The sequence below is a fragment of the Geotrypetes seraphini genome, chromosome 1 (assembly GCF_902459505.1).
Source record: "Geotrypetes seraphini chromosome 1, aGeoSer1.1, whole genome shotgun sequence".
In the NCBI taxonomy this organism is placed as follows: domain Eukaryota; kingdom Metazoa; phylum Chordata; class Amphibia; order Gymnophiona; family Dermophiidae; genus Geotrypetes; species Geotrypetes seraphini.
In genome coordinates, this window is record NC_047084.1 from 441813966 (window position 1) to 441828635 (window position 14670).

At 44.7% G+C, this 14670-nt stretch overlaps 1 protein-coding gene across 4 annotated transcripts in view; it reads left to right on the forward strand.

Moving 5' to 3' along the window:
* The window catches only part of C9orf72 (C9orf72-SMCR8 complex subunit), a 114285-nt gene that overhangs the window by 42772 nt on the left and 56843 nt on the right, over positions 1-14670 (forward strand). For 3 of the 4 annotated variants that reach the window (XM_033919873.1, XM_033919857.1, XM_033919864.1), the window contains exon 5: positions 2029-2101. In XM_033919873.1, coding sequence (XP_033775764.1) covers positions 2029-2101 — 73 coding nt within the window. Of the gene's footprint in view, positions 1-2028; positions 2102-5933; positions 6155-14670 lie in introns of those variants that run through there. The other variant, XM_033919883.1, reaches the window with a different exon arrangement.

Below are 14670 nucleotides of genomic sequence, written 5' to 3' on the forward strand. Positions count from 1 at the left end.
ATATACAGTATATGAAATAGATGTTGCATTGGTCCATGATGGCTTTGCCACTACTGGTTTCTAAATGAGCAGACTAATATCTCCACTTGCACAGTTTGAAGCCACGAAGGCTGCAGTTTGAAGATTGGCCTTACAAAAGTGTAGAAAACTTGCTTGTATGAATGTTGAAGTCTACTGCTTACATGTAGCTAATTGTCTGATATTTGTTCATGCAACTTTTCTTGTACAGTCGTTAAACACTTTTGCCCAAGAATGTAGGGCTCCTTTTACTAAACTGTGGAAGAGCTGCTTACTACGGGCCAACAAGGTAAATGCTCCGACTCTCATTCAGTTCCTGTGAGCGTCGGAGCATTTATCTCGTCGGTCCGCGGTAAGAAGCTCATCTGCAGTTTAGTAAAACCCAGCATTAGTTTCCTGCCATTTCTTGAAGGGAAGAAAAATATTTTTTGATTACAATTGCCCCAGCAAACGTTTCAACAGAAAGCACTGTAAGTCTTTTTGCTGGAAAAGGTTACAAGCTCAGATGGGTCCAATATTTCCCAATGTTTACAAATGATTTTCCTTGGGAGTCAAAAGATGAATAATTGGCACCATAACATTTAACAAGTAAATAAATAAATGCAATTTTCCTTGTGTCGGCAGCAGAGAAATCCAGATAAATAGATTAAGGTCATCCACCAGCAGACAAGAGATAGAGAACACTGAATGCAGGTGGATCTGTAGTGCCATTTTGTCAGCCTATATTCTTTCTAGGAAACAGTCTCCCGTTTCTGTCAAGGCACATTCTACCAGCAGTGTGGCTGAAGCTAGAGGTGTCTTCCCTGAGGAGATCTGCAGGGCGGCAACATGGTCCTTTCTACACACTTTTGCCAAGTTTTACAGAATGGATGACTCTGCCTTTGGGTCCTTGGTCTTATGGATTGACGCAGGAAGCCTGTCCTAGTTTATGGGCGACTGCTTTTGTACGTCCCATCTGTCTAGAATGTCTCACCTATTGCACTGGAAAAAGAGATTATGTACTTACCCTGATAAACTCTTTTCCAGTAGATAGGCGAGACATTCTAGACTCCCGCCCTGTCCTTCCTGTGCCTGCCTACTGTTTTAGTCTGTTTATGCATCTCCAAATTGTTTTTTGGATGCCTGTTAGCCCTTGGGGGCTGGGAAGTGGGAAGTATACTGGATATATGTTATTTTTATCTGTGCTCTTTGTTGGCTTTTTTTCAGTTGATGTTCTAATGTTACTTCTTGAGCAGAACGCTTGTTGCTGAACTTGATTGCCATAGGTGTGTCTACTTCACATTTATTTTCTGGCTCTCATTGCTTGGGTACTAACTGTAGGTGGAGCCTAGTGAAGTACAGCAGAGGCACAGAGAAAAACTCCAGAATGGAATCCTTCTGCAGATGGCATGCGGCCGTGGGGACACTGCCTATCTGTCTAGAATGTCTCATCTATCTACTGGAAAAGAGCTTACCAGAGTAAGTACATAATCTCTTTTTCTATACTAAGTATGCTTTAAACAGCTCTAGTATCATTTGAGATTTTTGTTTAATTGCTTAATTGAATGTAAGCTCCCCATGATCTGTATGGGTTCTTAACTTTGTAAATCACCTTGATCCTTTATAAGCATAGAGTGATCCACAAATCTTAGATTAGATAAAGCAACCATATCACTCTATCCGAGAATGAGACGATAAAGTTTGTTTATGGTAAGCCAATAGACATCATACAAACTAGGTTAGCCAAGTTCTGCAAAAGAACCTGGTTCTGAGGCCATGTGTAAGCAAGTATCTTATGAAATATTATTACGCATTGCCTGAAGAACAAACCTGTTATGGGTGAGTAGAGGCATGAGGAACATACTTGAAATAGCCTTCTAAATTCCTGTCCCATTAAGAATGCAGGTGAGACACAAGAATAAGCTTTTTCTAATTTTCAGTGGGTGTATTGTCATTCTGCTTGAAGATTGTTATGGAACACAGGTCATTACATTTTTTAATAAGCAGTCTGTTTTTTATTTAATTTTGCAGTGCCATCAGCTCACACCTGCAGACCTGCGGCTGTTCGGTGGTGGTGGGTAGCAATGCAGAGAAAGTTAATAAGGTGATGTATTGCGTAATTTAGCAGTTTCCACATAGATTATTAGAACTATGTCAACATGATACAGTATCTTCAGTAATTTAGAAGCGGTAATTAATTAGGAAGGTAATAGCATTTCAATTATATATTACATTGCCTGTAAGCATGATTAACATCACAGGGAAAGAAACTACCTTCCTATTAAATTATTCTGTTTGGTTTAATTAGCTTCATTTTGTGAGTTGCATTGCTTGTTCGTATCATTTCTGTATGAAAAGTAATATAAAATTCCAGTACAATAGGTGAGACATTCTAGACCAGGGGTGGGCAACTCCGGTCCTCGAGGGCTGGAATCCAGTCGGGTTTTCAGGATTTCCCCAATGAATATGCATGAGATCTATTTGCATGCACTGCTTTCAATGCATATTTATTGGGGGAAATCCAGAAAACCCGACTGGATTCCGGCCCTCGAGGACCAGAGCTGCCCACCCCTGTTCTAGACCATAGGGTTATTTCCCTTTACCCACATGGACTGCAGAAGAGAACCATTCCAGGTTTTCCACTCCGCCTCTAGAGTACTTCACAGCCTAGCTTAGCTCCTCCCATCAGTCTTTCTCTTCTGCATGCATGGCTACAGGTGTTAGAGTTATGCTCTCCCACATTTATTATTTTTAATTTGACGTAGTTTCATCCCCTTTCGCGGTTCTTTCGCATTTTAAGAAATTTGAAAAGCTGCCTGCTTGAGAATTCACAGACTTCAGTCTGTAGCTGACAGGCCATTCCTTTTAGGGTACCTGTTAGCCAATCTGCTTAATCTTCCTTGGAGCTCAGGGCCGTCCTGACCTGGTCTCACTCCCTGTTAGGGGGGGTCGAGCGCAGACCGTTCAGCACACTTAGGAGGCTCAGCAGTGTTCCATAGCGTGCATGCACATTTTTGCGCCTCCACCTGTCCTGGTGCGCAGTCGGTGGTCCACGCGGGTGGAGGCATAGTCAGACAGTGGGTCTGGCTGGCAGTTCAGAGAATCAGTTTGATAACAGCTTTTCCAGCAGTGTGGCAGTGATTTCTGATTATGGCTTTTCATAGAGGCTAGAAAGCAGGTGCAGCATCTGTCTTCAGTACTGTGAGTAAGAGGAGCTGACATGCTCTATCAGCGATTTTTAAAACTTAATTTCAATGGGGATTGAGGGTTTTCTAGTGTTCCCCTGGGTTCCCCCACCTGAATTATACCATTTTCCAATTTTTTTATTTTTGGGAAGGCCGTTTTTATTGCATTTTTTGGTGCAAATTTGGATCCGGTGGCCATCTTGGATTTTTAGCAATCTTTTTTTCAACTTCTCCCTGTTTCTTCAAATTTTGAATTTCTGCCAGGAAAACTGCTGGGATGGAGTCCTCAGGGTCTCTTTAGTGTGGACTCATGTAAAATTTGTGCAAATTTGCTGCTTTTAGAGCATCCATGCACCACGTGCAGCGCGGTTGGGGGCGGTAACTTCGGGTTCAGCCTCCCCTCTGCAGAAGCAGGTGATAACACGCTCAGCTAGCCCATTGGGACAGCCATCTTTACTTTCATGGCTTGGGTCTGCGCCTTTATCGGCGAGCCGCGAGTCAAAGCGCAAGTCTAAAGGTGACTCTATGCCCCAGGGTCCAGATGCCTTCTCGAACTTCATGAGAATTTTGTGGTCCGAGTTTCAAGCCAGGGGTCCAGCAGCTGGATGTTCTTCTGTTGCCCCTACGACGTCGCCAAGCACCGGTATCTCATCTGGGATGTCAGAGTCTCAGGCCGCACCAGCTATACCTTCTTCACAGTCTGTTTAGGAGGCTCCAGCTACAAATCCAGACCTCGCTGATCATTTATTCCTCGGATTAGTGGATCCAGATTGGGATGCTGGATCGGCGGATCCCTTCGGGGCTCCAGATCCTAGAGAAGATCCTACTGGGGTGCGCTGGATCTTTGCAGGACTTGGGCTTGGATGACAAGCCCACACCTTCTTCTTTTCTACTTCTTCTCCATGGCTCTGCAGTATGTACGCTCAATCTGCAGTTTTTCCCTGGCATCTGGATTTGATTTTTTTAGTCACAGAACAGTTTGACTCTCCAGAAGGTCCCTTGCAGAATGCTAAGGTCATGTCTCACTTGTATCCCCTGGCGCAGGAGTGTCAGCAGCTGCTGGGACAACCCAAGGTGGATTCCTTGGTGGCCCAGGTGACCCGACACACTTCGCTACCTAGTGAAGGGGGCGTTATGTTAAAAGATATACAGGGTTGCAGGGTGGTCATGATCCTTAGGAAACTTTTTGAAACAGCTAATTAGGAGTCAAAGCTGCTGTGGCTATGTAATTTGTGGCACGCACCTGTATGGATCGGTTGTGTACGCTAGAGACTGATGCAGTGGATCCTCCTCCTCAGCTTATGGCTGGGATGGACTACTTGGCAGATGGCTTATATGACCTTTTGAGAGTACTAGCAAAGGTCTCAGCCTATTCGATATCAGCCCGCCGAATGCTCTGGGCTCGGCAGTGGGCTGGGGATTCCACCCCCAAGGCAACCCTGGCTCAGCTGCTTTTTAAGGGGCAGTTATTGTTTGGCAAAAGGTTGGATAATCTCTTAGATGGTGTGATGTAGAGAATGACACGGTGAAAAAATTGGTCCCCGTCACCGCCCCGTCCCCGTCTCACCATCCCCGTCACCGCCCCGTCCCCGTCTCACCATCCCCGTCACCGCCCCGTCCCCGTCTCACCATCCTCTTCACCGCCCCGTCACCGCCACTGCCATCCCATTCACCGCCCCGTCACCGTCACTGCTGCATACATAAAAGCCTCAAACGGGTAAGATTTTATATACTTTTCTAATATCTCCCCTATGTATCTGCCATTGCCCCCCCCCTGTGTCCATATTCCATCCACATGGCATGTCCCCTTTTTGTCTCTGTCCCTATGCCCCAATGCACATAATTTCCCCTCTTTCTGTTACCTTCCTGTGTCCAGATTTCCCCTATCTTCCTCTTCCATACCAGTGTGTCTCTTCTTTTCAACCCCATCTAGCTTTTTTCCCTCTTTCTTCCCCCCCCCCCGCTTCTAGCATCTGGCTCACCTGCCTGTCCTTCCCTTTCTTTCCTGCTGTGGGTTTTTCTTTCCGTTTTCATCACCTTGGCCCAGAATCCTTTTCCCTTTCACTCCCTCCTTACAGTCTGAGCCGGGAACACTAGCGATCGCACGGTCCTTGCAGCCCCCACCCGCCTGCCCAATCGATCCTAGTGTTTAGCCAGCTCTCTCCCTTCTCCTCACCTTAATTTGCAGGCTTTCTTTTTTAGCGACCTGCACGCTTTCCCAAAGAGCCGCACACGCGCGGCTGCTCAGTGTTCAATCTTCTGCTCTGCTGCAACTTCCTGTTTCCGGTTGCGTCAGAGCAGAAGATCGAAACTGAGCAGCAGCGGGTGCGCGGCTCTCTGATAGCGTGCGGGTCACCGAAAAAGAAAATCTACAAACTAAGGTGAGGAGAAGGGAGAGAGCTGGCTAAACACTAGAATCGATTGGGCAGGCGGGTGTGAGCTGCAGGGACCGCGCGATCCTTCATGCCTCACTGCGGGGACAAGACCCATTCACCGCCCCGCGGACGGTGAATGGCCTTGTCCCCGTCGCCGCAGCGACTGCTAGTTTTCTTCCCCGTTTTCGGCGGTGACCCGCGGCTGAAATGCGGTGGCCGCGGGTAAACCGCCACCGTGTCATTCTCTAGTGTGATGGACCGTCATCCAAAGTCTCTGCCGCATAGGGTCAGACCTAAGGGGGATGGGCGTCCTAATTTTCGTGGCTCCAGAAGAAACTTTCATGCTTACAAACAGTATTCTCCCTCCTCATTGCAGAGATCTTCACAGGGCTTCAGAGGTTGATATGTGGGCTAAAGGCGCTCTCATCCGACCGTATCCTGCCTGAATTACCAACAAGACACAATGATGCCAGGAAGCCGAGGACCTCTCTAAAGATAGGGGGTTGGTTATCGGAGTTTCTGCCTGCCTGGATTACAGCAGACCAATGGGTCTTGGAAATTATTTGGCAGGCTACAAGCTGGAATACGCCCAACCACTGTCTAATTGGTTCGTGTTCTCTCCTGCAGGGAGTCGGGAAAAAGCTTTCAGAGTCCAGGTTACAGTTCAGCGCTTTCTGGATATTTAAGCAACAGAGCCAGTACCAAGCGATTTTTTTTTTTTTTGCTCAGTCAGATACTCTGTTTACTTTATCGTACCAAAGAAAGGGTTGGAAGATTGGAGACCTGTTCTAGAATGCGGCTCTCAAGATTCCTCAGTTCTGGATGGAGATCATGAAGTCGGTCATTGCGGCAGTGTTTTCGGGGGAGTTTCTGGCCTCCCTGAATCTTTCAGATGCATATCTGCACATTCCCATTTTTCCAACTCACCGCAAATTTCTAAGGTTTCATATGCTGGGTCAGCATTCTCAGTTTTCAGCTCTGCCCTTTGGCCTGGCAACAGCACCCTGGACCTTCACCAAGGTGATGGTTGTAGTAGCAGTTCATCTGAGGAAGATGGGGTTGCAAGTTCATCCGTATCTGGACAACTGGTTCATCAGAGCGCCCTCGGCAGAGGGGCATTCTATGGTAGAGAGTGTGCTCCAGGTGCTGGAATCCTTGGGTTGGATTGTCAAATTTAAGAAGAGCCATCTGATGCCCACACAATCCCTAGAATACCTGGGAATTCTGTTTGATATGGCAGCAGGCCGCGTTTACCTTTTTTGAAACTGCTTTCAACTCTTAACTCCCACTCACTGCTGTCAGCTACCTATACCCACTGTATCATTTCCTCTACCATAATCTCCCCAACCTTGTAATGTCACTAAATTAGATTGTAAGCTCTTCTGAGCAAGGACTGTCTATTGTATGTTAAAATGTACACCGCTGCGTGCACCTTTTAAGCGTTATAGAAATAATAAATAGTAGTACCTGCCCGAACCTCGCAGACAAAAGCTGTGTGCACAGATTTCAGATCTGTTGAAGAAGTTGGCTCCTTCATTGTGGGACTACCTGCAGATGCTGGGCTCCATGGTAGCCGTGCTGGATGTGGTCCCCTGAGCAAGGGTGCACATGCTTCCTCTTCAGCATACCTTGCTTCCTCGTTGGGCACCACACCGCAATGCCTTAGAGATGCATCTGCAATGGATGTTAGAGGCCAGGACAAGCATGGCCTGGTAGTTTCACCCTCAGTTGCTCTGCTAGGGTGTCCCATTTCAGCTTGCCTCCTGGATGCCAGTCTTCAGGGCTGGGGGGCTCACTGTGATCGTTGTCCCCTTCAGGGCCGTTTGACCCCATCACAGAGGAAGTGGTCCATCAACCTGCTGGAGCTCATGGCCATTTGGCTGGCCCTGAGAGTTATTTGGAGGGGCGAGCTGTCAGTCCGACAATGCAACGGCAGTGGCATATGTCAGTCGACAGGGAGGGACCAAGGGCTCTCCCTTTTTTTGCCTCAGGAGGCCCGGCTTCTGTTCTTTTGGACGGAACGTCATCTCCTGGCTCTGACGGCATCACATGTGGCCGGAGTGGATAACATTCAAACGGACTTCCTCAGTCGTCAAAGTCTGGATCACGGAAAGTAGACCCTTTCAGTTCAGGCATTTTAGATGATTGTGAGATGTTGGGGATAGCCCTGCCTCAATCCCATGGCCACGGCACAAAACAGGAAAGTGCCACATTTCTTCAGCTGCAGATTTGTGCCCGGAAGCACAGGGCTCGATGCTGTTGTACAGCCATGGTCTCAGGATGTTCTTCTCTGCGTCTTTCCACCTTAGCTGATGTTCGGCAGGGTTCTTCAAAGGATTGTGACTCATCCAGGCCGAGTCATTCTTGTGGCTCCCGACTGGCCAAGAGGACCCTGGTACGCAGATCTGATGTGACTGCAGGTAGGACACAGTCTGCGCCTGAGTGCCTACCGGGACCTTCTTACTCAGGGCCCGGTAGCCATGGAAGAACCGGGTCACTTTACTCTTACAGCTTGGCTCTTGAGCATGCGGCCTTAGAACGTAAAGCCTGTTCAGAGCTTGTGATCGCTACTCTTCTCAAATCTAAAAGGTCATCAACAGTTGAACACCTTCAAACATTGGGGTAACCAGAATCAGGTGGACCCTTTTTCAGCTCCAGTGTCGTGGGTCATTGCCTTTCTCCAAGCTGGTCTGGATAAGGGCCTCACTGTGGTGTCTTTAAGAGTCCAGATGGCTGGTCTATCTTGTTTCCGATCTCGGGATAACCTATCCTTGTTAGTGTCGCATCTAGATGTAGCTTGTTTTTTGAAAGGGGCTCTTTGGTTCTGGCCACCGTTAAGAATCCGTTCCCAGCCTGAGACCTTAATGTGTTGCTGTCGGGCCTTGCCAGAGCTCCTTTTTGATCTTCTTCACGATGCTTCTCTCCTGGATCTTATGATCAAGACTATTTTTCTGGTCATCATCACTTCTGCCCGCAGGGTTTCTGAACTGCAGGCATTGTCTTGTAGAGACCCTTTTCTCCAAATTTCGGAGACAGGAGTTTCGCTTCAGACAGTTCCTTCCTTTTTGCCAAAGGTGGTTTCCAGCATTCCATGTCAATCAGGAAGTGTATTTACCTGTTTTTCAGCCAACAGGTTCCACACATCAGAATTATCTCCTGAAAAAGTTGGACATGCGCAGAGTTCTGTTGCATTATCTGGAGGTTACTATCGATTTTCGTCTTTCTGAACATCTGTTTGTGCTGATGCAATCAATTAAGCGAGGTACTCTCGCTTCTAAGGCCACGATCTCCTGGTGGATCTGTAGGGCCATTTCGTCCACCTACATTCTTACTAGAAAACAATCTCCTGTTTCTGTTAAGGCACATTATACTAGGAGTGCTTCTTTGTGCACTGAAGCAAAATGAGTTCCTCCTGCGGAGATTTGCAGGGCAGCGACATGGTTGTCTCTTCACACGTTTGCCATGTTTTACAGAGTAGATGTTGCTGCTAGATGGGACTCGGCTTTCAGGTCCTCGGTCTTAAAGGCCGGCACAGCAAGCCACCCTGACATTTTGGGGGGATTGCTTCCCTTCCCCTATGGTCTAGAACAGTGGTCTCAAACTCAAACCCTTAGTGGGGCCACATTTTGGATTTGTAGGTACTTGGAGGGCCGCAGAAAAAATAGTTAATGTCTTATTAAAGAAATGACAACTTTGCATGAGGTAAAACTCTTTATAGTTTATAAATCTTTCCTTTAACAAAATATCTCAGTCCTTAATTATTTTAAACCTCAACAGCGAGTTGTCACTCTATGGAAGTTTTTTAGCCAATAATGTGGGGGGGGGGGAGGGGTTTGAGCTTGAGCTCTGCGGATAAAACCTGAGGCTTCCATTTGAGCAGACTCTCAGCTTCATTTAAGTGGAGTTGTGGGTTTGTTTTTTTTTGTACTACTTTATATTTCCCCACTTCACCTTTTGCAATATTGTAGTTATTTCACTTACCAGGGTAAGTACATAATCTCCTTACATAGTGTAGATGCTATGGTGGCACAATGGAATGATAGTTTGATTGATGCTTTGAATTTGGTGGTGCCTGAAAAAGTAATAGTATTAAAAGAACAATATAAACCTTGCCCTTGGCAATCAGAAGCAATTTTTCAGGTTAGAAGTGAGGTAAGAACGTTATTTTATGGAGGTATTGGAAATACCAGAAAATTCCCTATTCCCCCCCCTTACAAGGGCTTATTATCTACCTATGAAGTCTCAAGAAATTCAGGATCATGACCATCAAGAAGGTCCTATGGATGTTTTTACACTTTTGGAGAAATATAAGAACATAAGCATCGCCTCTGCCAAGTCAGACCATGGGTCCATCATGCCCAGCAGTCCGCTCCCGCGGCGGCCCCCCAGGTCCAAGACCTGTAAGTGATCTTTTACCTAAAATTTATTCCCTAATTGTATAATATCCTGTATAGTAACCCTCTAATTATACCCTTCAATCCCCTTTTCCTTCAGGAAATCGTCCAATCCCATTTTGAATCCCAAAATCATACTCTGCTCTACCACCTCCTCTGGAAGCGCATTCCAGGCGTCCACCACCCTCTGAGTGAAGAAAAACTTCCTAGCATTTGTTCTAAATCTGTCTCCTTTCAATTTTTTTGAGTGCCCTCTTGTTTTTGTTGCCCCTGCCAGTCTGAAGAATATGTCCCTCTCTACCTTCTATATACCTTTCATGATCTTGTAAGTTTCTATCATGTCCCCTCTAAGTCTCCGCTTTTCCAGGGAAAAGAGCCCCAGCCTCTCTAGCCTTTCAGCATATGAAAGGTTTTCCAAGCCCTTTATCATCCTTGTTGCTCTTCTCTGGACCCTCTCGAGTATCGCCATATCCTTCTTAAGGTACGGCGACCAGTATTGAACGCAGTACTCCAGATTCGGGCACAACATCGCCCAATACAGTGGCAGGATAACTTCCTTCGTTCTGGTAGTGATACCTTTTTTGATATTGCCCAACATTCTGTTCGCCTTCTTTGAGGCTGCTGCGCATTGTGCCGCCGGCTTCATTGTTTTATCCACCAAAACCCCCAAGTCCTTTTCTAGTTTGCCTTCCCCCAGTACCATCCCCCCATTGTGTAGTAATACATCGGGTTTCCGATACAGAAGTAGCTCTTCCAGCTACTTTATTGTTGACTAGTGTTATCTCCAAATAAAGATTGAATTCTTGATTTTCTGGGGTTTAAAATACAGATTTTCCTCGACGTTTCGAGAGAAATGCAGAAGAGGAGACGAGAATATCTAATTTGAAACCAGGGGTAACCCAACTAGGGGATAGCTTCTTTTTATGGTTCCCTTGCAAGTGTATTATCAGATACCGTTCTTTTAATTATGTTTTTGTAAATCCTTCTCATTTAGTTAGTTTTCTCTCCCCTAAGACGCCTGGAAAATGAAGGTGTAACAACTACTGTATAAAATGAATAAGTCCTTTGTTTCAGCAGCAGATATACATATCTTTATTATAAATATTATGTTTTAGTAATTACTCTTTTTTTCTGCTTCTTGGACCACTTATGAGGACTTGAGTGTAATTAAGAAATTATTTTCTGATTTTTGATGATTTTTGTTTAAATTGTTGTCTTAGATTATGCTTTCTGTACAAGATGTTAAGCTTGGAACATAATTTTGAAATTTAATAAAATATAAATTTTAAAAAAAGAAGTGAGGTAAGAAGAACAGAACGTTTATGGCACAAAACTCAGGATGTTGAAGATTATGATAGCTTTAAATTACATCTAACTATGGAATGGCTTTGTTGGCCAGATTCGAAAATGTGGAGAGAGGAATTCTTTTAGGAAAATGTTGAAGACTCAACTATTTGTTGATGCATTTTTCTGCATTCAGTATCCCACTTTAAAGTCTGATCGGTCTTGCTACATCCTGAGGCAGCAGATTTGTGAAACGCTGGCCACCGTCGATGTACCGATCAGCTGATGTACCGATCATCTATCTTTTTGAGTTTTGCACCGTAAAGAGCTTTATCAGTTTTGATGAAGGTTTTTTGCTGATGAGGTGACTGCTCAACCACTATTAATGAGCCACTTTTGTGGAGGTGGGAGAGCCCTTTTCTGAGACTTTTTCCTTCTATATAACTTGTTGTGGAGCCTCTGCTGTTCTGGCATTACACAATTTGACATCATGCATAATTTATGTGAAAGTGTTACTATCTATCATCATTGATTTTTCACTGTATCTGAGTCGTTTTGACTGTCCTTAAATGGTTCATCTTGTACTTAACATATAGATTTTTTCCAAGTAAGGAATGGGAATAAGATCTCAAGTAAATTCACGGTGAAAAGTGGAGTTCCACAAGGATCAGCGTTTTCTGCATTATTATTTAACATCTATATATATATTATTTAACATCTATATATATAGGTCAGCTGTTTCAATCACTAGGAGTCGAATATCGAATATATGCGGACAATATTATTTTAAGAACATAAGAATTGCCGCTGCTGGGTCAGACCAGTGGTCCATCGTGCCCAGCAGTCCGCTCACGCAGTGGCCCTCTGGTCAAAGTCCAGCGCTCTAACTGAGACTAGCTCTACCTGCGTACATTCCGGTTCAGCAGGAACTTGTCTAACTTTGTCTTGAATCCCTGGAAGGTGTTTTCCCCTATGACAGAAGAGTGTTCCAGTTTTCTACCACTCTCTGGGTGAAGAAGAACTTCCTTATGTTTGTACAAAATCGATCCCCTTTAAATTTTAGAGAATGCCTTCTCGTTCTCTCTATCTTAGAAAGGGTTAACAACCTGTCCTTATCTACTAAAGTAGTGTATTCCCTTCAGTACCTTGAATGTTTCGATCATGTTCCTTCTCTCAATCTCTTCTGTTCGAGGGAGAAGAGGCCCAGTTTCTCTAATCTTTCCCTCCAGCACCTTAACCATCTTGGTCGCTCTTCTCTGGACCCTTTCAAGTAGTACCGGGTCCTACTTCATGTACGGCGACCAGTGCTGGACACAGTACTCCAGGTGAGGGCGCACCATGGCCCGGTACAACAGCATGATAACCTTCTCAGATCTGTTTGTGATCCCCTTCTTTATCATTCCTAGCATTCTGTTCGCCCTTTTTACTGCCACCGCATATTGCGCAGACGGCTTCATCGACTTGTCGATCATAACTCCCAAGTCTCTTTCCTAGGAGGTCTCCAAGTACCGCCCTGTTCATCCTAAATTCGTGCTTGAGATTTTTGTTACCTACATGCATCACTTTACACTTATCCACATTGAACCTCATCTGCCATGTTGATGCCCATTCCTCGAGGCTGATTATGTCACGTTGCAGATCTTCGCAATCCCCCTGTGTCCTTACTACTCTGAATAACTTCATATCATCTGCAAATTTAATCACCTCACTCGTACCAATGTCCAGATCATTTGTAAAGAAGTTGAAGAGCACGGGTCCAAGCACCGAGCCCTGCGGCACCCCACTGGTGACGCTCTTCCTGTCCGAGTATTGTCCATTTACCCCCACTCTCTGTTCCTATGCTCGAGCCAGTTTTTAATCCACGTGAGTATTTCACCCTCGATTCCATGGCTTGCAATTTTCCAAAATAGTCGTTCATGTGGAACCTTGTCAAACGCCTTCTGAAAATCCAGATATACAATGTTGACCGGGTCGCCCTTGTCTATCTATCTGTTTACTCCCTCAAAGAAGTGCAGCAAGTTCGTCAAACACGATCTGCCTTTGCTGAAACCATGCTGACTGGTCCTCATCAGCCCGTGTCCATCAAGGTGATCAATGATGCGGTCCTTTATTAGCGACTCTATCATATTTCCCGGTACCAAGGTCAGACTCACCGGTCTGTAGTTTCCCGTATCTCCCCTCGAACCTTTCTTGAAGATCGGCATAACATTCACCACCTTCCAGTCTTCCGGAATCTTTCCTGATTTGAGGGACAGATTGGCTATTAGTTGAAGCAGTTCAGCTATGGTCCCTTTTCTTCCCAGTGTGTGTATGGAGAGATGAGCTAGAGAAGCAGATGAGTAATTATATGAGTGAAATTACTGAATGGATGGAAATTCAAGGTCTGACACTGAATGTAGACAAGACAGAGGTTATGTTGGTGGGTAAATCTGATCGGGAGAGATGGCCAAAAGAACTAAAAGTGGTAGATGAGGTATTGCAAGTGAGGGAGTCAATGGCAATTTTAGGAGTGAGATTGGACCCTGGGCTTACAAAGAATTGTCAAGTGACAAAGACAATACAAATATGTTTCGCTCAGATACATTTATTGTATCGTGTGAAACCAATGCTTTCACCGTTTGATTTCCGTGCCGTTGTACAGGCAATGATCTTGTCATGGTTGGACTATTGCAATGTCCTATATCTGGGAATAACCAAAGCCAGTTGCCGGTGGTACAGAATGCTGTGGCTAGATTGATAACAGGAACATCAAGATATGAGCACATTACGCCATATCTTCGACGACTTTTGAATCCAATACAAAGCAATTATGATCTGTCACCAATTCGTACTATATGCATGATTCCAGAATTCTTTAAGAGTAAGATCTCTAGTTATCAACCAACAAGATCAGTGTTTGGACAAGTATACATTGTTCAAAACAAATGTCAACCCAAAATATGCGGAAACCAATGCAATGACCTTTTCATGTGCAGGGGTAAAACTATGGAATGTCCTTGTTGGCCAAATTTGGAAATGCAGTGACAGGAGTTCATTTAGAAAACTTAAAAATACAACTGTTTGTTGATGCATATTTCTGAGTATTGATTGTTAGAATTAATGCAGTCTGGTTCTACTTGTCCTGATTTGTTGTAACATTTTATTTATGTAACCATTTTGTAAACCATTTTGATATAAAACGGTATAGAAATTTTTAAAATAAAAAATAATAAATATAGATATATATGTATTTAAAATATATACTTGTACACAAAGAAGAGGTGAGGAGTACCCTAGTGGTACCTCCAGCACTACTCCTTGTGATCCTAGGCAAATCTTAATCCTCCATTGTGCCTGCTACAAAAAGGTTGTATTCTAGTCCCATTTACTGTCCTTCCTATACAGTCATATGAAAAAATTAAGACATCCCATGAAATATTCAGTTCTTTCTTAAGA